This window comes from Vidua chalybeata, chromosome Z (assembly GCF_026979565.1).
Source record: "Vidua chalybeata isolate OUT-0048 chromosome Z, bVidCha1 merged haplotype, whole genome shotgun sequence".
Lineage (NCBI taxonomy): Eukaryota > Metazoa > Chordata > Aves > Passeriformes > Viduidae > Vidua > Vidua chalybeata.
Window position 1 is genome coordinate 62,315,151 of NC_071570.1, and position 22,171 is coordinate 62,337,321.

General features: G+C 46.0%; 1 protein-coding gene and 1 long non-coding RNA gene across 6 annotated transcripts; both read left to right on the top strand.

Annotated features, from left to right (window-relative positions):
* The first annotated feature begins 97 nt into the window (after positions 1–97).
* NR2F1 (nuclear receptor subfamily 2 group F member 1) lies at positions 98–13,453 on the top strand. 5 transcript variants are annotated; one of them, XM_053932321.1, is made up of 4 exons: positions 98–922; positions 4,054–4,581; positions 9,851–10,038; positions 10,123–13,453. In XM_053932321.1, exons 1-4 carry the CDS (start codon positions 472–474, stop codon positions 10,129–10,131), a joined length of 1,176 nt encoding a protein of 391 aa, XP_053788296.1. In that variant the 5' UTR covers positions 98–471; the 3' UTR covers positions 10,132–13,453. The 5 variants fall into 5 exon arrangements, with proteins under 5 accessions (XP_053788296.1, XP_053788295.1, XP_053788299.1 ...); XM_053932320.1 differs by having other exon boundaries at positions 9,851–13,453; XM_053932324.1 differs by lacking the exon at positions 98–922 and adding an exon at positions 3,043–3,192 and having other exon boundaries at positions 9,851–13,453.
* Positions 13,454–18,790: 5,337 nt separating this feature from the next.
* Positions 18,791–20,962, top strand: LOC128782178 (uncharacterized). Its single transcript, XR_008428686.1, has 2 exons — positions 18,791–19,130; positions 19,538–20,962. It is a non-coding gene; the product is annotated as an uncharacterized LOC128782178 (long non-coding RNA).
* The last annotated feature ends 1,209 nt before the right edge of the window (positions 20,963–22,171 follow it).

Below are 22,171 nucleotides of genomic sequence, written 5' to 3' on the forward strand. Positions count from 1 at the left end.
AGTGAGAGCCGGGGAGAGCGGCAGCAGAGGGAGAGAAGCGGTCAGAAGGGGGTATTTTAAAGAGGGGGGGAGCGCTGGAAAGGGCAGGGAAGGAAAGGAAAGGAAAAGGACAGGAGGAAAAGGAAAGGGAAGGGGGGGAAAAGAGAGACGGAGAAAATCCTCCGTCGCCCCCTCCCCCTCTCTAAAAAAAAAAAAAATTAGCAAGAGCGCGAGCGAGAGGAGGGGGGCTCGCGGCGGCGAAAAATAAATAAAATAAAGAAAACGGCAGGAGCGGCTCCAGCCGGCAGCAGCGGCGGCGGCAGCAGGGCAGCGGCGGCGGCAGCCGAGGCGGAGGCAGGCGGCAGCAAGGGTCCCCTCGCTCTCCGCTCGCCCCCGGCGCCCGGGCGGCCGCCACCCCCCCGCCCCCCGCCTCACTCCCCGGCAGCCCGCAGCGAGACGCGCCGCTCCCCAGCACTTTTTTGGGCCCGAGATATGGCAATGGTAGTTAGCAGCTGGCGAGATCCGCAGGAAGACGTGGCTGGGGGCACTCCGAGCGGCCCCAACCCCGCCGCGACGCAGCCGGCCCGGGAGCAGCAGCCCCAGCAGCAGGGGAGTTCGGCCACCCCACACACCCCGCAGACCCCCAGCCAGCCGGGACCCCCCTCCACGCCGGGCACGGCCGGAGACAAGGGAGCGGGCCAGCAGGGCTCGGGGCAGAGCCAGCAGCACATCGAATGTGTGGTGTGTGGAGACAAGTCCAGCGGCAAGCACTACGGCCAGTTCACCTGCGAGGGCTGCAAAAGTTTCTTCAAGAGGAGCGTCCGCAGGAACTTAACTTACACATGCCGCGCCAACAGGAACTGTCCCATCGACCAGCATCACCGCAACCAGTGCCAGTACTGCCGCCTCAAGAAGTGCCTCAAAGTGGGCATGAGGCGGGAAGGTGAATATTTCTTCCCTACTATGCTATCGCTCTCCTCTCCCTTTGGCTGTGCAGGCGTGCGTGTGCGAGGGCTCTCCGTCTGTCTGTGTCTGCCTGTCCGTACGCGCACATACGCTCACCTATATGCATATACATATATATACACACACACACGCGCACACGCGCAGCGTGCAAACACACACGCATATAAATATAAATATGTAAAAATAAATACACACACACACACACACACACACACACACACACACACATATATATATATATATATATATATATATATATATTTACAGCTCTCCGTAGCAATCCAGCCAGGACTCTCTATATATTTCCATGCACATGTCAATCTCTTCCTCTGCCTGCACTCCATCTGGCAGCTTTGCACCAGGTTCTGTTGTTATTGTCGATGGTGGTTGGTGGTGTTTTCTTTTGCTTTTTGGTTTGTGCCTCCTGCCCTCCCTCCCGCTCCTCCCCACCCCCTTCTCCAGCACTGCCACACTGTCCCCTTTCCTGATAATTGTGCAGAGAATTTATTATTATTACTACTACTATTATTACAATCGCTTGCTAAATATTTATCATTTAGCCGCTATCCCCACTTCCCCCTGCGCGCGCGTGTATGCGTGTGTGCGTGTGAGTGTTTTAGATGTGGTTTTGTCTATTGTTGGCATGAGACCGGAGGATGGGGGGAGATACATCTTTCTCCCGTACGAGATGTGACTCCATTCAGATTCCTTCCCCCTCACCCCCTCCCCACCCCCTTTCCACCCCATCATTTCTTTTTAAACGTGCAATACCTCTCGGTAGATTCATCTCTCAGGCTCATTTTTCCCGAAAGAAAGATGAAAGACTTGTAATTAGAGAAAGAGGAAAGGGTGTGAAAAAGATGGAAGGGAAAAAAAGGTGGGGGGAAAAGAAAAGGGGAGGAATGTGCTACTCTATCTTCGCTTCCCTGTGCTTCCCGGTGCCCCGGAGTGTGCTTCTGTGAGAGATTTGGCCTTGTTTTCATTCCATGCGTTCAAAGGAAAGTTTGTGACTAGAACGGTGTTTCTGTACTTCTGTCCATTCTTTCTTCTTTTTTTTTTTTTTTTTTTTTTAAATTAGTGCTCTGCTCATTTTATTTCTTCATCAAACTCCACCCTCTCCTTAAAGTCTTCATATAAATCTCGATTTATAACCTCTTTACCTGTTCTTCTCATTTTAGCATCATCCACAGCCTGCATCTGGCACGGGGTCCCCACTATTTCCAACAGCTCTGCTATTTTTTTCTCATCCTTTCCAAAAGTTGTCTGTGGTTTTCCTTTCGTTCCGACTCATTCTCGTGTAGGGAGATTTCCTGCCCTCCTTTCTTCTTGAAACATGTTCTCTCGGTTTAAAATTTACCCTGTGACTGTCGCTAAAGATGTTCTAAAGACGTCACATCAACAAAATAGTTGATTTTGCGGAGCAGGGATTTTAAAACTGTATTTTATATGCCACAAGAAAAGGAACTGAATTAGGCTGCTCCAGATCTGAAAGAGCTCCCAAATATGATGGCTTCATTGGTAGTTGCAGAGGCTGTTGGTAGGCACCTGGGAGAGTGGAGGCAAGCAAATTTTTTTTTTTTAAGGAAGGAGGAGAAAAAATAAACAAAAAAGTGAGAATTGTGCATGCAATTAAATGAAAAAATATCTGCCGAGTTTGCAAGTAGATTGAAGAGGGAGAGGTAGGCTGGAGGGCAGCAGGACAGAAATCTGACCCGGGTGGCGAGGAGGGCTCGTTGGGAAAGAAAAGAGAAAGTTGAGAAAAATATGGCACGCCGAAAACATGAGTGATTGCATGTGCGAGTGTGTGCCTGCAAGTGTGTGCGGTTGTGCGGGGTGTCTGTGTGCAGGGTACAAGCCTGAGTAGCCGTATCTTCCCCTGAAGTTACATTTGTTTACATGGCAAGCGGCTGCAAATGCTGGCACTGATGGAATAAAACACATGCACCCACCAAAAAAAAAAAAAAAAAAACCAAAAACAACAAAAAAAAAAGCCAAACCAAAACAAAACAAAACCAAAAAAACCCAAAAAAAACCCAAAAAAATCAAAAAACCCCAACTTTGGTCAGCTTTCGGGACTCGAGGCATGCTTACGCTCTGTGTGGAGATGGTTAATGAATCCAGTGTTTTTGCAGTTGCAAGCTTGTGCATTCACTGTGCAACGCTGACTGCAGGCTTTTGCAGTGGCAACAGCTCACCAAAGATATTAATTACACCGTCCCCTTTTTTTTCCACGAATGTTTGGCTATTGTAAGTTCGGACATTTTTATTTTATTTCCCCCTTTCCCTTGATAATATTTAACCTTTCTCTTCCTTTTAGCAGGGAAAACTTTGCTGGGCGGGGGAGGGGGGGACTCGATGGAAAGCTGGTTCTGTGTGATAAAGTTAGCAGTGGGGAGCTGGAACGCTGCGACCTGTTCCAGCTTGAAGGGTAACGACGAGGTATTTTTGAAGAATATGGACGCATTTGGTTTTATGAATTATTTTATTTAATATTTTATTCTAAAAAGCGATACATCAGTTTACTTGTAAATTTCAGCAGTATCAGGGCAATAGGCTGGGATTCACCACAGAGCTTGGCTATATTTTTTACAGTTGGCTGTGATTTTTAACTCTACTTTGTCACCACCCGCAGGATTTCTTTGATTTTTTTTTTTTTTTTTTTTTTTTTTTTTTTACTTACGGGCCTTTCTTTTGTTACGAGAGGGGAGGGGGGAAGAGGGGGTTGTGTGCGGATTTGTCTTGTTTGCCTTGGCTTTTTTTTTTTTCCTTTCTTTTTAATCTGTTTATTTTGTGAAGCCTGTCTGCATTGTGGTCGGGGGTGGGGGGAGTGGAACGCGCTTGGCTGCCGCTGGGCTGAGGCTGCCTGAGCAGGGGTCGGGGCCGGGGCCGATGCAGGGGCCGGGCGGGGGGCTCAATGCAGGTCGACGGCAGCTGCCCGATTCCGCATGCCTCTGTCTGTCCGTGCCTGTGCGTGTGTCGGGGGCGAGGCGGTGGCGGGGAGGGGAAGAAGCCCGGCATTGTCTCCGGCTGGTTGGCAGCGCCGCCGGGGCGATGTCTGCGAGCCTCCTGGATGCACATTTCCTCTCCTTCTCTCCTTCTTTTTGTCAGCGGTTCAGCGAGGAAGAATGCCGCCCACCCAACCCAACCCCGGCCAATACGCCCTGACCAACGGCGACCCTCTGAACGGGCACTGCTATCTCTCGGGGTACATCTCCCTCCTGCTGCGGGCCGAGCCCTACCCCACCTCCCGCTACGGCAGCCAGTGCATGCAGCCCAACAACATCATGGGCATCGAGAACATCTGCGAGCTGGCCGCCCGTCTGCTCTTCAGCGCCGTCGAGTGGGCCCGCAATATTCCCTTCTTCCCAGACCTGCAGATCACCGACCAGGTGGCCTTGCTGCGGCTCACCTGGAGCGAGCTCTTCGTCCTCAATGCTGCCCAGTGCTCCATGCCCCTCCATGTGGCCCCGCTCCTTGCCGCCGCCGGCCTCCACGCCTCCCCCATGTCGGCCGACCGCGTTGTCGCCTTCATGGACCACATCCGCATCTTCCAGGAACAGGTGGAGAAGCTGAAGGCGCTGCACGTCGATTCGGCTGAATACAGCTGCCTGAAAGCCATCGTCCTCTTCACCTCAGGTGAGGGGACGGGCTGGGGATGTGAGATGTGAGGGAAAAAATAAGCAAGAAAACCCCAAACCACATGCAGGAAAATAAGGGGGAAAAATTAAACAGAATTATTTTTAAAGGAAAGGGACTGAAGGTCAAGGAAGCATAGCACCTGATGGGGATACACTCCAGTCCAGGGATCATCCTCATCGCCACTAATACTGGCTCTTTAGCACACAGCCCCTCCAAAAAAATAATACTAAAAACCAAAATCAAATTAAGTGTAGGCGGTGGAAACATGCATGTTAACAATTTTTCCCTGTGATAGATGGTTTGAATTAACTAGCAGGAAAGTTGCATTAGCATTGCCTTTGAAGTGCTCTGGTCATAGCCTATAAGAATATAATACATGCACTATTATTGTAACCTGCAAGGGAGAATTTATAAACATCAAAGGGGAACTATGTGAAGGAAATATAGGAAATGGAAACAAGGCAAGATAAGAGTCTGGGCAGTGTAGTTTTTTTTTTAATTATTCTAATTATCATCACGATGTGACTAATTGCCACCTTTCCTACTTGCTTTTCTTTGTTTTTTTCTTTTTCATTTTTTATATCCCCTCTCCCCATCCCCTAGCTCCTCTTTTGTATGAGCTTCTTCCCTCTTTTTCCAATTAGCAATGACTTAACAGTTCTGATAAATGTGACTTAAAACCAGGCCAAGGCAAAATTAAAAGCATTCCTGAACAAAGATGGCAAATCGTTCAAAGGCCTTGTTTAACACCGAGCAGTTTATAATCCATCAATATTTGCTGCCTTTCAAGCACAAAAGATAGTATTTACATTGTATTAAAATGTCTCCTAAATTTGCACTATATTGTAATGTAGCAAATGTAGTATTAATATCGATTTGAACATCAGATAATTTATTTAGACAGGAGTATCTAATTTGTATGCAGGGTGGTCAGAGACACGTACTGTGACTGCCCCCTTTTACTTCCAGTGCAAATGCAGTCTCGCAGCATTGGAAAGAATATTTCTTTGCAAAGGATAATGTGCAAAACTTGAAACAAACGGAAGATTTACTGAACAGCCAACTCGACATTTTAATGTATTTTATCATAATAAGTCTTCTTGATGGAAACATGTTTTTCAAGAGTGACAAAGAGACCTGCCTGCATTTATCAGGGTGATTTAACTCCACAGCCTGCCTGCAGACTCCCAGACTTTCCTTTCCCATTCATTTCAGGAAGATCATCAATAAAAACGCACAGTCCAGGAGAACTGTTTTTTTTTTTTTTTTTCCCAGACCCAATTTGGAGAGATTCTTCCTAAGCAGAGCTGGGAAAATGTCTGGCCTGTGCCTTAGCCCTTCCACACGTCAAAGGCCCTGTGAAGGAAGTTGCCCCTGATAGGGACATGGTTGAGGGAAAATTTATTTTCCCCTCTTTTTCTTCTCTCCCTGTTACCCTCCATCTTCCCCCTTTACTTCTGAAACAATTGACCTTGGCTAGAAAAAGCATAAGTGGCTTTAGAGGAGCCCTTCATTTACATATAATAAAACCAAATGTAATAACATTTATGGGGGGAGAAGCGCCTTCCCACAGTGGAGTGGAGAATGAATGAAGGGAACAATAATATTAGCAGGATCAGACAGGGCATGTCAGAAAATAGACTGATGTCAGGAGTAATCTACTACTCCTTACCCCATCCACACATTTCCACTTTTCACTAAACTTTTTTTCATTACATATTCAGAAGGGAATTAATGAGAAGCCTTTCTCAAAGTCATCCAACTTTTAAACAAACTTTAAGTGACAGAAAAGACATTTTTAGGCATATTGTCCAAAGTCCTTCACTAAGGACTAAGTAGCTAAAACTGTCATGGATTTTTCCTATTGTGGTTTCTACATTTGGGTCCCAGAGAGCATGTATTTATTCTGTAAAATTCTGGACACCATCCAGAAGCTGTGAAGTAACCCAAAACCAGCTCCTTTCTTGCCTCCTTTACCCTTCTCTCACATACCCTCCTCCTTGCCCTCATCTCCTTCTCCCTGCTGCCAAACTTTAGCATTATTAATTCCTTCATCTGAGTTTTCATTGTCATAAATAAATGTTTCCGGGAAAAGACAGAGACAGATAACATAAATCAAATAAATCTATTTGCAGCGCAATAAGAACGCTTGATTTCTAGTTAGATGCCAGCTGATTATGTCTATATTTTCTGAACACTAAACTCTTCTGAACATGTAATATGAAATACATTGCCACCACTATAAAGGGGAAGACTGGAGTGTGTTGAACAGTAATGGTTATTTATTTACATAATTTCTTTTCCATAGACTGCAAGAAGAAATATAGAGCTTTCCTTTATTGACACACTGCCATATAAAAAAGCAAGGCACACACAGGATTTTCACATTAGCCCATCTGAGATGGAATAATAATTTACCTTCAGTAAATGTGGATTGCATTATTTCTCCCATGGATTGCACCTCTCTGGGCTGCATAATCTAATCGAATTGTGGATCCCTTAATTATTATTATTTTTAATTTCATTCAGAAGGGAGAATTGAGCCTTCCCACCTCCACTTAAGACAGTGAAATAAAACCCAAGTGAAGGCATATGCCAGACCATTTAAAATAGTTTAAGCCAAACAGATACTATGTCATGAGAAAATTCTGAGTTTTTTGAGTTCTAAGGCAAAACCTGTGGCAATTTTTCAAACACACACACGTATCAGACTGATGCAAGTTCGCCATCCACATTGTCCAGTGACCTGCACTTATAGGTGCACTTACTGTAAATATCTGATAAGTATTTTACTAACCTTAAGGATATGACATATGGAGCATAAAGAAAAAAGCTCTGCCAGGGTGTCAGTAAGACCCTTTCATATTGCATTGTTTGGAAGTTGAATAGGATCCTAATGCATAATGGGCAGATAATGCATGTAAAACAGCAAGGTATTTGTAAATACGGAATCTGATTTGTGGCATGTCTGTGGTTTTTGATATGTATTGCAAACAAGAACAGGCCCCAGCTTTTGATAGATGTATATGTTGCAACCTGGTGCTTTAGATGTTGCAAAATATCATTGCATTAAAGGTAGAGTATGGATTAGCCGAGCAGCCTGGCTCAGGTAACTGTGTGTCTGAGGGATGCTAAGTCCACAGCCCAGGTCAAAGGTTCTCCTTCTCAGAAGTTCCTAAATTTTGGCTTGTTTTATTTGTATTTTTGCTTGAGGCCATAGTATTGTAGATGAAGGTGTTCAGAAATCTTTATAAAGTCAGTTCTTGGTAAGGGAAGACTTAAGATTCAAAAATGCCTGTGCAACAGATTTTATTTTATTTTATTTTTAGCTTTGAATAATTTGTTAATTTGTTGTGTCTTCCCAGGGTCACAACTCTACATTCACATTTTTATAATGTCTTTTAGTGGGCCATTAACTAATTCATATATGGATCTATATATTAGTAAAGTCTGGCTTTGATCTGTTAACCTGCACAACTAGCTGACTGCCTTGCTCTGATCTTGATGGTTGGAGGGTGTTTTTTTTGTTTGTTGGTTGATTGGTTTTTTTTTTTTTGGTTAGGGTTTTTAGTTTTTTTTTTGTTTTGTGTTTTTAATATCTATTCTGAATATTTGAAACAATGTGGATGCTTTCAACCATCTGGGCATACCCATCACTTTTCCATGACTGTAGTTTCCTGAGCAAGTCCTTCTACAAGCAGCTGGTGCACAATTATCCTCTGGTTTGGGTTATGTGTTCTCTGAGATAGGATATGTGCTTGTAAGTGTCTCTGTGTGTGTGCAAATGCACAGATACATCCATACCTCTCTGCTTGTATCTATATAAACAGAATAATGTGTATAGATACAAATAAGTGGATGTAAAGGGTTTCTGCTCTCAGATTAGTGCACCTTTGCCCAGGCCATGTAGTTCTGCAAGGTGCAAGCCATATGTTTCTGACAGTTTGGGTGCCAGAAAGACCTATAAGGAAGGAGTCTCTCTGGTTTCATTTAGACAAGGCTTAGCCACTGCAGCTCTCCCCAGCTTTGTGTCTGAGAGCTACAGACGCCTACTGAGCACAAGCTGGAACTAACCTAGCCCTTTGCTACCAGATTTATCATAAAGCCCGCAAAGACATCACAAATTTGCGATCACTGGCAGCAATGCAGGAGCAGAGGAGACTCCCCTGCCCCACGGCATCTCCCAGTCGGCTCCCTGCCAGTCGCTGCAGGTCCTAGCTGCTGCCTCTCTGTGATGTGCAGCCATGTCAACAAACTCCTTGTGTCTCAATCAGCTTACGTGCGACTCTGCTTATCTTATTATTATTATTATTGTTATTTATTATTATTACCATCATTACTATTATTATTTTCCCCAATACCTTATTTTTCTTCCTCTCAGTGTTATTTAAGGGGGCTGGTCCAGGTTTCCAGCATCCCGGTGACGGGCTCCCTGGAGCAGAAACCACGCTCGACAGCGCGGAGTGTCGGTGGGGGGGATGTGAAAAGAAAGTGTGGGGGTTTGTGCGTGTGTGTGTGACTGGGACGAGTGGGGTGTTGGCACCCCATCACATTCTGGGTGAAAATACCCACGGTGGCGATGAGGCAGAGCGAGGTCATGTTATTTATTTGGCAGCGGTGCACAGGATGGGATAGGGTGGCTTGGGGTGGGATAGATGGGATGGGATGGGATGGGATGGGATGGGATGGGATGGGATGGGATGGGATGGGATAGGATGGGATGGGATGGGATGGGATGGGATGGGATGGGATGGGATGGGATAGGATAGGATAGGATAGGATAGGATAGGATAGGATAGGATAGGATAGGATAGGATGGGATGGGATGGGATGGGATGGTTTGGGATGGGATGGGATGGGATGGGATGGGATGGGATGGGATGAGATGGGATGGGATGGGATGGAATGGAATGGAATGGAATGGAATGGAATGGAATGGAATGGGATGAGACGGGATGGGATGGGATGAGATGGGATGAGATGGGATGGGATAGGATAGGATAGGATAGGATAGGATAGGATAGGATAGGATAGGATAGGATAGGATAGGATAGGATGGGATGGGATGGGATGGGATGGGATGGGATGGGATGGGATGGTGGCTGCGCCTTTGGGCTGCCCCCCATCCTCGTGGAGTTTCCCTGTGTGGTTCCCAGCCACTAACCATCTCCCCCCCCGGCTTCCTCCTCCTCCACCTCCCTCCTCCACTCTCCTCTCGCCTGCCGCCGTTCTGTGGCTGCCTCTGCGGGTGCGGTGCGGTGGGCAGACGCCTGCGGCCTATCGGATGCTGCGCACATCGAGAGCCTCCAGGAGAAATCGCAGTGCGCGCTAGAAGAGTACGTGCGGAGCCAGTACCCCAACCAGCCGAGCCGCTTCGGGAAGCTGCTGCTGCGGCTGCCCTCCCTGCGCACCGTCTCCTCCTCCGTCATCGAGCAGCTCTTCTTCGTCCGCTTGGTAGGTAAAACCCCCATCGAAACCCTCATCAGGGATATGCTACTGTCGGGGAGCAGCTTCAACTGGCCTTACATGTCCATCCAGTGCTCCTAGAGCTCATCCCGCACCCCCAGCAGAGAGGCGGCGGAGCGGCGGAGAGGGGAAGTCTCGCACCGAGGGGCAGTCAGGGTGCAGGGGGGGCCCGGGTGGTGGACACTGAACAAAAGAAAGGGCGAGTGGGAGCAGAGATGTGGCCGTGGAGGGGAGAAGGACGGACCTGTTGTCCGTGGAGGTTGTGATGTTTCGCCTTTTTTTTTTTTTTTGACCTATTTTGGTTTTTGTTTTGTTTTGTTTTCTTTCGGAGAGGAGGAAAAAATAAATAATATTAATAAAAGAGACAAAAAAAAAATGAGTATTGAGGGGATATTAATCAAACCTGAAGGGGATACTGGATCTTCCAGGATTTATTGTGGACTGTTGTTGATATATGCTGTACAGTTAAGCAACAAAACATAAAAACATTGAAACTGAACTGAACCTTGTGTAGAAAAAAAAAAAAAAGAAGCCCAAAACCAAGCAAACAACAACAAAATTTCTATGCGCAAACATTTACCATGAACATTGTTACTCCTTTTGTAATATATTAGTCTTTATTTTCAATTTTGGTAAAAGTTAAAAAACATCATATGCGCATAAAGAAAAAAAAAGGAGAATTAGGGGAAAATAACATTTTCCAAATAATTATAAAAGAATTGTCCTGTGTCTATGTATCTATATCTGTTTTGTATTTTTTTTCTGGTTCCAAACCAGGTTTCCTGTGATTCTATACTAATAATTTTTGATATAATCCTTTGCTTCTTATAATGAGTGCGATATATGTTGTCAAAGCTGTTCTTCAAGAAGTAAAATTGAAGTGAGAATTAAAAAAAAAAAAAATAAAAGAATTTAGCAAAAAACCCCCATCTTATCACCCCACAACCCATGAGTCTTGTTGCTTGAAACATGCCAACAATTCAGTAAAAAAACAAAAAAAGAAAAAAATTAGAAGAAAAAAACCGTAAACGATAACAACAAAAAATCTCCCCATATTTTTAATTTCTTTACTGGTGCTAAAGAAGAGAACTTAAAAAATACCTGGGAGGGGTAACCAAGTCACGCAAACTATGGGATGTTCCAAAATGGACTGGACTGTATAAGCTCAGATCTGAGATGTCAAGGCCTAGAAAAAGGGAGCAGGAGTTGCAGTGTGATGCCTTAGGTGACCTCGCCTCACTGGGACTGCACCACAAACTTTCCACCAAGGCTGGTGGGCCTATCAGGCTGGCCTGCCCCTTTTTGAAACACTCTTTCCCATCACCTGGATTTTCTGCTGAGTTCACACCTTGCTTTTTACTCTCAGACACCGTGGGCATGGATTGAAGTCTCCACATGCCATCATCTCTACCTGTGCAGCAGGAGGCATATCTCTAGCCATGGGTCCTGTTTGTTCCAGACATGGTGGCTTTCTGCTTCTGGGGGCTTGGCATTGGTCTGACTTTTTTGGTTTTATCTTCTTTTCCACTCCAAGGGTTCACAGACCCCAATATATGTTCCAGTGTGCACGCCTTGTGCTTACTCTCAGCCAGAACAGATCTCTTGATTTTTTTCCCAAATTTAGTTGCTGTATGTGGAGAGTATTCCCACTCCATTAATACAGAAATCCAGCTGTATGCTTGCTCATTGGGTGGTAAGCTAGGGCATTTCATGTATGCTTATGTGCCATGGCCATGCAAAAACCGCAGGCTGTGACATCCCACACCATGGCCCACCCACTGCCAGGGCCTGACCTCTGTGCCAAAAACCCCTTTTCGTTTCATCTTGTCTTTTTTTCCCCAGAAAATTAAAAATCGTTTTTGTAATTGAGCTCCTTTGAAGGTAAAGGCTTCTAGCTGGTGGTGCAGATCTCTGTAACAGCTTTCAGTGCATTAATGTTTTATAGGATCTGAGACAGAGCTGTAAGAACAGATACTACCAAGGGAACTCTTTCTTAATGTATTAATAAAGCTGAATCTTTAAAAATTACATTGTCCCCCACACACAGACACCTCCTGTGCCCTCCAAACAAGTCAAGATGAGGTAGACTTTTCAGTTTGTGAAGACATGGACAGTGTTTTCCCTCTAATTTGCTATCTTCCATACTCTTCTCTCTCTCCTTCCCTCTCTCTCTCTTAATCTCTCCCATCCTTTTTTTAAATTATTCTTTATTTCTTTTTCCCCCTTTTTTTCTTTCTTTAACAAGATTCTTCAATTCAACTCGCTTGGGGTTTTTTTATAGTCTAGGTGCAGCAGATCTGAGGATAGAACAGCTCTATACAGTAGACAGTTATAGCTGGATAATCAAGATTACAGGCAGATCCTCTATGGGGGTATCACCCCATTCAAGACGGAGAAACAGCCTGTATTCATAGGTGCTGGGAGTGGGGGGACTTGGATAATTCCAGACTGAGCACACAAAAACAGGGATTTGGGAGTTCGACAGACAGACAGACATCCTCCCTTTTGTTACTCACTTGGACGCTGCATGACTGAAAGCTTTGTTCCTCCCTCTTCCCCGGGGCCTTCCCTGGAGAGAGGGAGTCCAGCAGCCCCTCCGGGCTCTCAACGGGGAGTGAGAGGGAATGCTCAGACATGGGCAGTGCTGAAAGAAGCATTTTCAGTACTGCTTTATGGTGGGATGGGTGATTTGGGACCCAGATGAATTAGCAGTTAAAAACACAAACAAAAGAAAAACAACAACAGGAAATTAAAACAAACAAACAAACAAAAACCAAACCCACCAAAACAAACAAACAAACAAACAAACACACAAACACCCCCAAAACAAATAATAATATCAAAAAACAAACCAACAAAACAAAAAAACAGCCCCTCTCTACCTAAAAATAAACAATACAAATGGGGATATTGGAAGAGAAAAACAGGTTTTGGTTTCTTCCAATGGGATGTAAATAAATTCATTATAGTGTTATCCCACTGATGAAAAGAGAAAAACTTTTTCGTAGATATTTTTCAATCAATTTTCATATTTATGAATAATAATAACCCACGCATTGCCAAGAAACTTGCAGGTGTAGAGGAGATGTACGAGATGCACTTATTTCCATGTATGTGCCTAGAAATAAGTGTTTCAATCCTTTATTAAACTTTGCTTATAAGACGGTATTGTGCTTTGAAGTGTCAACTACCCAGCCTGCGTTGTGTCAGTGCATGTTTTCCTTTGCCACGCTGCAGCTTCTCGGGCATTCATATGGCAGCTAAAAGTACTGTATCATCGCGTCATCGCGTGCTATTTGCTGGGGGAAAAAAAAGATAATACGTGAATGTGGAGATGGGCTGGGGTCCCTCAGCAAGTTTCTGCCGACTTATTTGTAATCTACAATATACTGCTTTAAAACTAGCCCCATCTACATTTCTTCTGCCTTGCTGTTGCCAAGGGCGCGGACGCTGTCCCCGGAGGCTTCTCAGGAGGTGGAGTCGGCAGGGAGTTCCCTCGCATCCCTGCTCCTGCCGCGCAGGGCTCCGCGGCCCCTCTATGCTCACCAACAGCTGCGGCATCTCTTCAAAGGCTGGGGTGGGGCTGGAGGGGAGGAAGCAGGGGGTCGGTGGGATTTGGAAGAGGGGTGACCCTCCCACCCGAGCCCCGCGCAGGGGACCTACTCGGGGCACAGTAGTTACAAATCCCTCCTTCCCACTCCTCTTAGCACCTCGCTAACTAGCTTCCCTCCTCCCACCGCCCAATTAGGCCTTTTCTATACATTTAAACGAATAAATATTTGGAAATGCTGCTAAGTGGTAGGTTGAACCCGAGCTGAGGAGGAGGGGGGCTTGCTGGCGGTGGTAGGGGTAGTGCCGAGGCGAGGGTCGTTTGTGTGTGCGCGCCTGTGTGTGTGCGTACCTCCTCCTGCTGTCCGTGAATGCCATGGGCTGCGGCTTCCCCTTTCCCGGGATTTCTCGACACGCCCTTGCCCCCGGGAGGCACCTTTTGGGTGGTTCGGTTTCCATCCACCTCCTTCATCTGCAGGAGGAGGATGATAAACCCAATCTAGGGATAGCGGTAAAGGATAACCCCCACTTTCCCCGTATCCGTCGACATAAAGTAAAACTGGGGAGGGAGAGTGGGTATGGGACTCCATCACGAGTGGCCTGTCTCATAGCCACCAATAAAATCGACGGATCAAGATGCAGAAGAATCTTTTCGTGCTGATGTAAATGGAGGGTCTTGCACGAAAATCTGGCTCGGGGTCACTGCAAGTGTCAACAGAAGTAATACAAGAAAAGGTGGATTCTGCGTGGGTTCACTCGGAGACTGGTTGGTTACCTACACAAAGAGAGAAATGTCTTTTATCTGACAGAAGGGGCTCAATGGGACCTCCGGTTTTGCTGGTGTTTTGTTGCGGGTTTTTTTTTGGTTTTTTTTTTTTTTTTGTTTTTTTTTTTTGTTTGTTTGTTTGTTTGGTTGGCTGTTTTTTCGTTTTGGGTTTGTTTGTTTGTTTGGGGTTTTGTTTGTTTGTTTGGGTGTTTTTGTGTGTGTTTTTTGGGTTTTTTTGGGTTTTTTTGGGGTTTTTTTGTTGATTTGTTAGGTTTTTGTGCATTTTTTTTTTTGTTTGGGTTTTTTGTGTGATTTTTGGCTTGTTGTTGGTTTGTTTTTTGAGGGGACTGTGTTTGTTTGATTTTTTGGTTCGGTTTAGTTTTTTCTCATTACCTGTAGGATGTGGCAGCCAGACGTCCCCTTATCAAAAGATAGCAGATGCGACCAGCTGCGAGCAGGCAGGATTGGCAGGGACGGTAGCACTGCCTGGCGTGGATGGACTCTCCGACAGATGGACAGAGGGATGGAGGGCTGAACAGGGATGTCAGGTCTTGCTGCAGCCTCCCCCTCCAGCAGTGTCCCGGCGCGCAGCCATACACAGAGAGTGTCCGCGAACTGTCGGACACTGTCGACATGCTTCCTCTGGTTTCATGGGACATTTTGACTATTCCAAGCGTTAGTTTATAAGTCTTGAAATAGCGGGTAGGGTTTTTTTTTCTTTCTTCTCTTCTCTTCTCTTCTCTTCTCTTCTCTTCTCTTCTCTTCTCTTCTCTTCTCTTCTCTTCTCTTCTCTTCTCTTCTCTTCTCTTCTCTTCTCTTCTCTTCTCTTCTCTTCTCTTCTCTTCTCTTCTCTTCTCTTCTCTCTCTTCTCTTCTCTTCTCTTCTCTTCTCTTCTCTTCTCTTCTCTTCTCTTCTCTTCTCTTCTCTTCTCTTCTCTTCTCTTCTCTTCTCTTCTCTTCTCTTCTCTTCTCTTCTCTTCTCTTCTCTTCTCTTCTCTTCTCTTCTCTTCTCTTCTCTCCTCTCCTCTCCTCTCCTCTCCTCTCCTCTCCTCTCCTCTCCTCTCCTCTCCTCTCCTCTCCTCTCCTCTCCTCTCCTCTCCTCTCCTCTCCTCTCCTCTCCTCTCCTCTCCTCTCCTCTCCTCTCCTCTCCTCTCCTCTCCTCTCCTCTCCTCTCCTCTCCTCTCCTCTCCTCTCCTCTCCTCTCCTCTCCTCTCCTCTCCTCTCCTCTCCTCTCCTCTCCTCTCCTCTCCTCTCCTCTCCTCTCCTCTCCTCTCCTCTCCTCTCCTCTCCTCTCCTCTCCTCTCCTCTCCTCTCCTCTCCTCTCCTCTCATTTTTTAGACCCATATATCTGTCTTCTCTGGGGTCCCCTCGCCCTTTTCCACGTTTGTTCCCTTTCTTTTATATCTTTGGGACTAATTTCAGAAACTGCATGACGTCCATGAAACCTGTCTATATATTTGTTTTAAAAGGTATGCTTTCTCTCTGGCTTCACAGCCACTGACTTTGATGTGGGATATTTTTTTTTAGACACCCTTCCCTGTTTAATCAGCAGAGGGTCAGCGAGAGGGAGGATGAGTTTTTTGAGGTGATTTCCCCAGTAATAATCAAAAATAAATACATTTCCAAAGCCACAACTCTAAGTTGCCATGGACAGACCTGATGTGTTCAGGTACCTTGCAAACCTGCCGAGTTTCCAGGTGCTGATGATGTGGGAGAATTTCTCGTACGAGGCGCTTTTAAAGAGGAATAGAAGAAAAAAAAAAGAAAAAAAAAAAAAAGAGAGAGAGAGAGAGAGAGAAAGAGAGCGAGAAGGAGGGATGCAATAAAGGAAAAATAAAAAAGAGTAAAACATTAAAAAAAGAAAAAGAAAAGGACAGAGGTGTGAGGGAGGAGGTGAACGAAAGGGGAGATCCAGGAGCAGAAGTGGAAACCAACAAAACTATCCATGGCGCCTCAAGGTCTCTAACTTAGGAAGCCAAAGAGTTTTATTCCTAAATGAGTTAAAGAGCCATTTACCTCTGTCGTGTTCTATTCATCAAGCCACAAGTCGAGAGTCCCTAACATGAAACTATTTGTTTGCTTACACAACCAGCTGGGTGCAATTTCACGACTGAGATATCTATCTGAAAGCGCCTCTCATTTATTATCCTTACTTGTCAGCGAATCCATTTTCCAACTTTTTTCCACCTCCACGCCCATTCTTTCTTCCTTCATTGAAGGCTCTGGGTTTAAATGCTCCCTGTAAGCATTTCAGTACCCACCCCTTCTCCTGTCTGAGCACCTTCAGCGCAAAATAGCCGAGGAGCGAGTCTGAAACTGCAAAGATGGGAAAGGCGACCACTTCCCAAGGTGGTCCCACTTTACAGTTCCTGCCCTTTTTTCTTCCCTCCCGTTTCTCCCAGGGCATCTCTGACAGTGCTATGGAGTCACCCACCGTTCTTTTCTTTTTTAATTGAGGGCACCCCTGCCGGACATTTTTCCATGGCAGTCCCGGTGCAAGGTGCGGCCACCTGAAAAAAAATTACATTTTCTGTCTGTGAGAAAGGACCGGAAACACCCCCTCCCTGACACTGCCGAAGCCACAGAAAGGTGAGGACCCTGGCTACTCTTGCTAGACCAGTTTTGCACTGGGATGCAAGAGCTGGTGTGTGGAGGAGGGTGGTGGAGGTATTCCGAAGAAGGCTTGAGGAGGGATGTCAGGATCTCTTCTCTTGCATCCACGTGGTCTCCACTAGAAATACAAAGACACTACATGTAACGGGCTCAATCAGCTTATAAAAGCAATTGCGAGGAAAGAAACAATTAGTAAAAGGGATGGTGGGAAATAATATCTCCTCGCCTTTTTCTTAGCCAAAATTTTGTAAAATCAGGACAATGTGAGTAATGTTTCAAAGCTGGACTGTCTGGCTGACATAAGATTCACTGTTAGTAATTTCAATGATGGCTGCATAATCCATCATTGGATATACAATAATAACCTCCTCTCCCGCAGAACCCTCCACCAAACTTCAAGTAAGAGATCAAATCCAAAACTACAAGTGTAAAATATCCCCAGTTGTTAAAAAGAAGGAAGAAAGGGGGAAGAGCAGGTGGGGAGAGGCTCCTTAGAGAAGAAGTGGGCTGGTGGCTGCAAGCTATGCTATTATGTTGTTTAGGAAGGTATTTGCTGTATATGACGTTTAAGGTGGATCATACCACCGCTAGACTAAACAAAGCCCAGACCAAAGCCTGGGGGCCATGGTCGACCCCAGTGAGAAGCGAGAGGTGTATGTCTGCGTGTCAGGGACCTTGCAGTAGCCCGAATGCATGTGCGTGTGTGTGCCAGGAGTCACCCTAGGCTACATCCCGCTCAGCGAGGGCTGATTAGCATTTCCCGGCAGCCGTGTACCAGCGCTGACAACTAACAGAGATATCCAGCTCACCATTAGGCCTTCTTTTATCTGCAAACTCCCGGCAGCAGCCCAGACCCCCGCGCCTCCTCTGCCCACACCGCTGCGGCGTGCAGCCCTGCGTGCAGCGCTCCGTGCACTGCTGTCCGGCCACAAGCTGCCGCCCCACCTGCCGCTGCTTGCGGTCAACCCGTCCGTTCACCTTCTCACCCATTAATTTATATATATATATATATATATATATATATATATATATATATATATAATTAATATTATTTTTATTTTTATTTATATATTTATATTGATATATAATTTTTTTTCCTTCCCCTTAGGAGGTTGAAGTGGGGTTGCTTCCCGCGGCCCCCAGGATCCCTATTCCCCTCAGGGTTCACAGCAAGTCAGGGCTGCTCTTTTTCCCCTTGTTTTCTCACTTTTCCTCTATCTGCACTGCGGGATCGGGTGCGTCGGTGGCTTCCTTCAACAAACACACGAGTCGCCCTATTTGCTCTCCTTTTGTCTTTCCCCCACCTGGGGTTCTTTTTGAGAGGTGAGATATCCGTTGAAACGCTTAACCAGCTCCACGCAAAGAGCCAATAAAGAAGGAGTTGGGATTTAAATTCACAGGCCACTAAAGCACTTTAAGCTCCCAGTTTTGAGCCCAACTGCATTTTCTAACGTCTGGAGAGCCACATCAACTTCCAGCAAGTAGCTGAGACTCCCTGAAGTGATTAAAAAAAAAAAAATAGCAGGTACTTCCTCCCCCCCGCGAGAGCCACACAAATTGGTCCATGTTGACAGATGTTTGTAACTTAGTAACTTCTTGAAGTTTTTTCTTTTATTTCCCCCCCTCCCCTCCTCTAAGCCTTCTTCCGAGCTTGCTTTGTTGTTTTAAAATATGCATGTCTCTCAGGAATGCAAGTCACGAGTCCAAACTTCGTGTCCAACCTCCCACAAGAAATGATCCTTTTATAGGGAACCCGATATGTCTCAATCTGCACTTCACTGAAAGCCTCTGGATATAGGGCACTGGTCCCTGCTCAGAAATAACTCCGCTGAAACATATTTCCACCTAAAAAACATGAATGACTCCGAGGGAAGAAATATATCCCATAATTAAAGGCGGCAGCGCTTTGAGGGGAATGAAGCCTGGAGGAAAAGAGGAAGAAGGGGAACGAAAAAAAAAAGGAGGTGTATGGGGAAGCAGAGAACGAGAGAGATTTTTTTTATTTCTGTGTTTGTTGCATCGGGCCGAGATTAGCAGCAGGTTTATCAAGACAAGCCTCTGTGGCAACTTCGGGTGCGTGGGGAGAACGCGACAGCTCATGAGGAGCAGAGAAGAGAAGAGATTAAGGAACAGAGCCTAACTCCGAGAAAAGAGTAAGTGACCCTCAGTACAATGCAGGAGCCAGGGGACTGCCGAGCTTTGAATCGGCAGCCAAAGTTGGGTTGCGAGCGCGAACAATGGCATCGGAATGGGGGCGGAAGGGAAGACCCGGGCCCAGGGGGCGGGCAGGGGCCGGACACCCCGCGTGGGAGTGCACCTCGACCTCCAGTCCCTTCCCTGCGGGGAGCCCGGGCGGCGGCGGGGATGGAGATGGGGACGAGGGCGAGGATGGGACGAGGGCGAGAATAGGGATGGGGCCTGCCCCGGTTTAGGTAGGGGATAAAAAGAAAGGGGGGCGGGGGGGGGGGGGGGGGAAGAGCAGAAAGGGAGAGGGAGGAAGGGTGGGAGGGGAGTGAGAGAAACTTCCCAAGTGATGAGAAACAGATGAGCTCCTGCCTAGGTCACGTTTGTTCCTCGGTCCTGATGCGAAATGACGTCAGCAATTGCATACCCTATCGTCGTCAGATCGAGCAGGACGGGGAGAGAGGCCTTTTCTCTGCCTTCCTTGCCTCCTTCTCCCCTCTCTGTCGGGACAAACTTCCATCAGGATTATGCAAAATCATGTCCTAAGAGCTCCTGGCCGATGCGACACCTTTCCCTCCGCGTGCCATGCCATCCATACATCCAGCATATGGAAAGCTCGGCAGGTCCCTGCGCCTATATGATCTGGTACCACATTAGTTTCCAGCAATATTTACAGCACTGCTTTTAATATGCACCAGATGGTTTGCGATGATGCTGCCTCAGCCAGGGAGATCTTTGGTTTTTATTCAGCAGCGTTTTGTTACAATTATAATCCATGCTGAGACCAATTTTATTGGTGACCTTTATTTTTTTCCCATATCTGTGATATTTTATATTACAAAAAAACCCAAAACTTAACTTCTCTGCAGCCTCTTGGCACAGAGGCAGGGTGGACAGGAAGGCAAGAGCAGTGGCAAACAGCTCTCATTCTCAATAACGAGATGCTCCTGTGTATATACATGTGTGCACAGATAAATAATACATATGCATATTTATTCATTATATTTGATCAATAACGCTCATATTTGTTAAACCTCAAATGAGTGCACTTGCCTGCATGATAACAAACATCACAGGGCAATAAATATTGCATACAGTTAATTATTATGCCTTGGTCTTCTTATATACTCAGACCCCTCGTAAAACTCCTTGCAAACACAAATGTCTCTCACAGATATTTCGCTGTGAAAATGGAAAAACTCAACACCTTGAAGTGTCTGAGAATTCTTAAATATTGACAGGAGGAAACTGTGGCTAATATATTCCTGCGAGCTAAACACTCTGTTTTTAAGAGAGGAGAGAGAGGGAGAGAGAGCAATCCTTGTCTAGAAAACATTCCAGGGCTTTTATTTCACTGCCTTGGATATGTTATCAGAAAGCTACATCCAGGGTCGCGTTCGTTTTTCTCCTGAAATTCCGAGATTCCGCTCGTTTTTCTCGCTCTCTCTCTCTTTCTATTTTTTTCTTTTTTTTTTTTTTTTTTTCCCCTCTACGGCAGAGAGCCTGGTTTCAGTGTGGCTGTGTAAATAGCCGTCCTTTGCAGGTGTTTCCCTCTACACGAACGCTTTCCCTGCTTTTATAGGAACTCACATTTATTTCCTATCCTGCCAAAATCACAGATGTTTATTTTATTGATGTAGCCTATACCTTGGTTGTGCCAGGAATAGTATGTCTCTACTAAAAATCATTTAGCAAATAATCGAGGCATTCTGGATGCTTTCCAATTTATATATGTACTTGGTCATAAAGTGATATGGAAAAAAATTAACATCTGCTTTCCTAAAATAAAGTATTACAAGTAGCTTTTTAAGAATGCTTCCCTCATTTAAAAAAGAAATAGGTAGAGATAAACTGGAGTCCATATGTATAGCATATTTACAATGGGTTTAAGATTTGAAGGTAGCCATTAATTGCATAAATCAATCAGAGCTGACGTTTTAAAAGCTACTTAACCTCAGGCATTCTTGAATCTTAAAGGATTCACAACGATATTACTTATAGAGGAATTTGCTGTAATTTAATTGTATATCAAGACGGAAATGTGCGCAGACACGGCCTCGGATGCTATGTTTAATACTGCTCCAACTCAGATTTTGTTCTCCTACGTCCTCAACACGTCTTCCTCTTCTCTTCAGACCAGATGCCCAGAAGGTGCGATCCAACTCCCTCCTCTTTCTCCTTCTTCAGCTTCCACCTTCGTCTAGGGGATGCAGCCGGTGCTTCCCGGCGATCCTCACACACGGGCTATTTTACTAAGCTTTGTCCTTCGTATGCAGATCTGGCTCGAGATCTGCATTAAAAGGCCAGAGCCATTGCCAGATGATCCGCCAGAGCGTTTCGAAAATGTTCTCTGCACCCTTTTCCCCCTGGAAAGGGCTTCGACGTGCTTCCACTCTCCTTGCATCCTCAAAATTGAGATGACAAAACCTATCAAGTCTGGGGACGGGCGGTCACACTATAAGGCGACCCCCAGCCGGGGCTGATGGACTAGAGGGGATATGCACCTCTGGGTATGCAGCTGCACCTCGGGACTGATCCCGTACGGGCTTAAGGCATGATGAGAGGAACATCAAATCCCAGTCCATTCTACCCCCACTACCCTGACACAGGTCTTGGCGGGGGGACTTCTAAGTGGCCCCCAAATCCTGTGTCCTACCCTAGACTGTCTCAGAAGCCAGTTTTGGTAGGGGACGAGGTGTGGTTTCTGTACCCCCAAAAGGGTCCCTGTACCCGTGTCCACATGCCCGTGTGCGTGGCGGGGCAGAGCAGGCAGGCCTGTCCCATGGATGTTAAGGAAATAAGGAAACGGCTCCTTTCTGAGTGCCAGGGTGCTTTTTAAAATTTCTCTACCCCCCCCCCTCCCCCCCCCGCCGCAACCCTTCCCCTTTTCTGTCCTTTTCCTCCCCTTTCTACCCTCAGAACCCGACCAGAAAGCCACTGCTAACACGGGCAGGGGAGTTTCCAATGATCTGCAGAGATCCTCTGCTATCTGCTTTAGTGGGTTGATTAG

Excerpts from the sequence above, each read along its gene's own strand:
- NR2F1 (XM_053932320.1), top strand. The coding sequence starts at position 472 with ATGGCAATGGTAGTTAGCAGCTGGCGAGATCCGCAGGAAGACGTGGCT. Across the intron at positions 923-4,053 it reads AGTGGGCATGAGGCGGGAAG|CGGTTCAGCGAGGAAGAATG; the intron begins GTGAATATTTCT and ends TCTTTTTGTCAG. Across the intron at positions 4,582-9,850 it reads CATCGTCCTCTTCACCTCAG|ACGCCTGCGGCCTATCGGAT; the intron begins GTGAGGGGACGG and ends TGCGGTGGGCAG.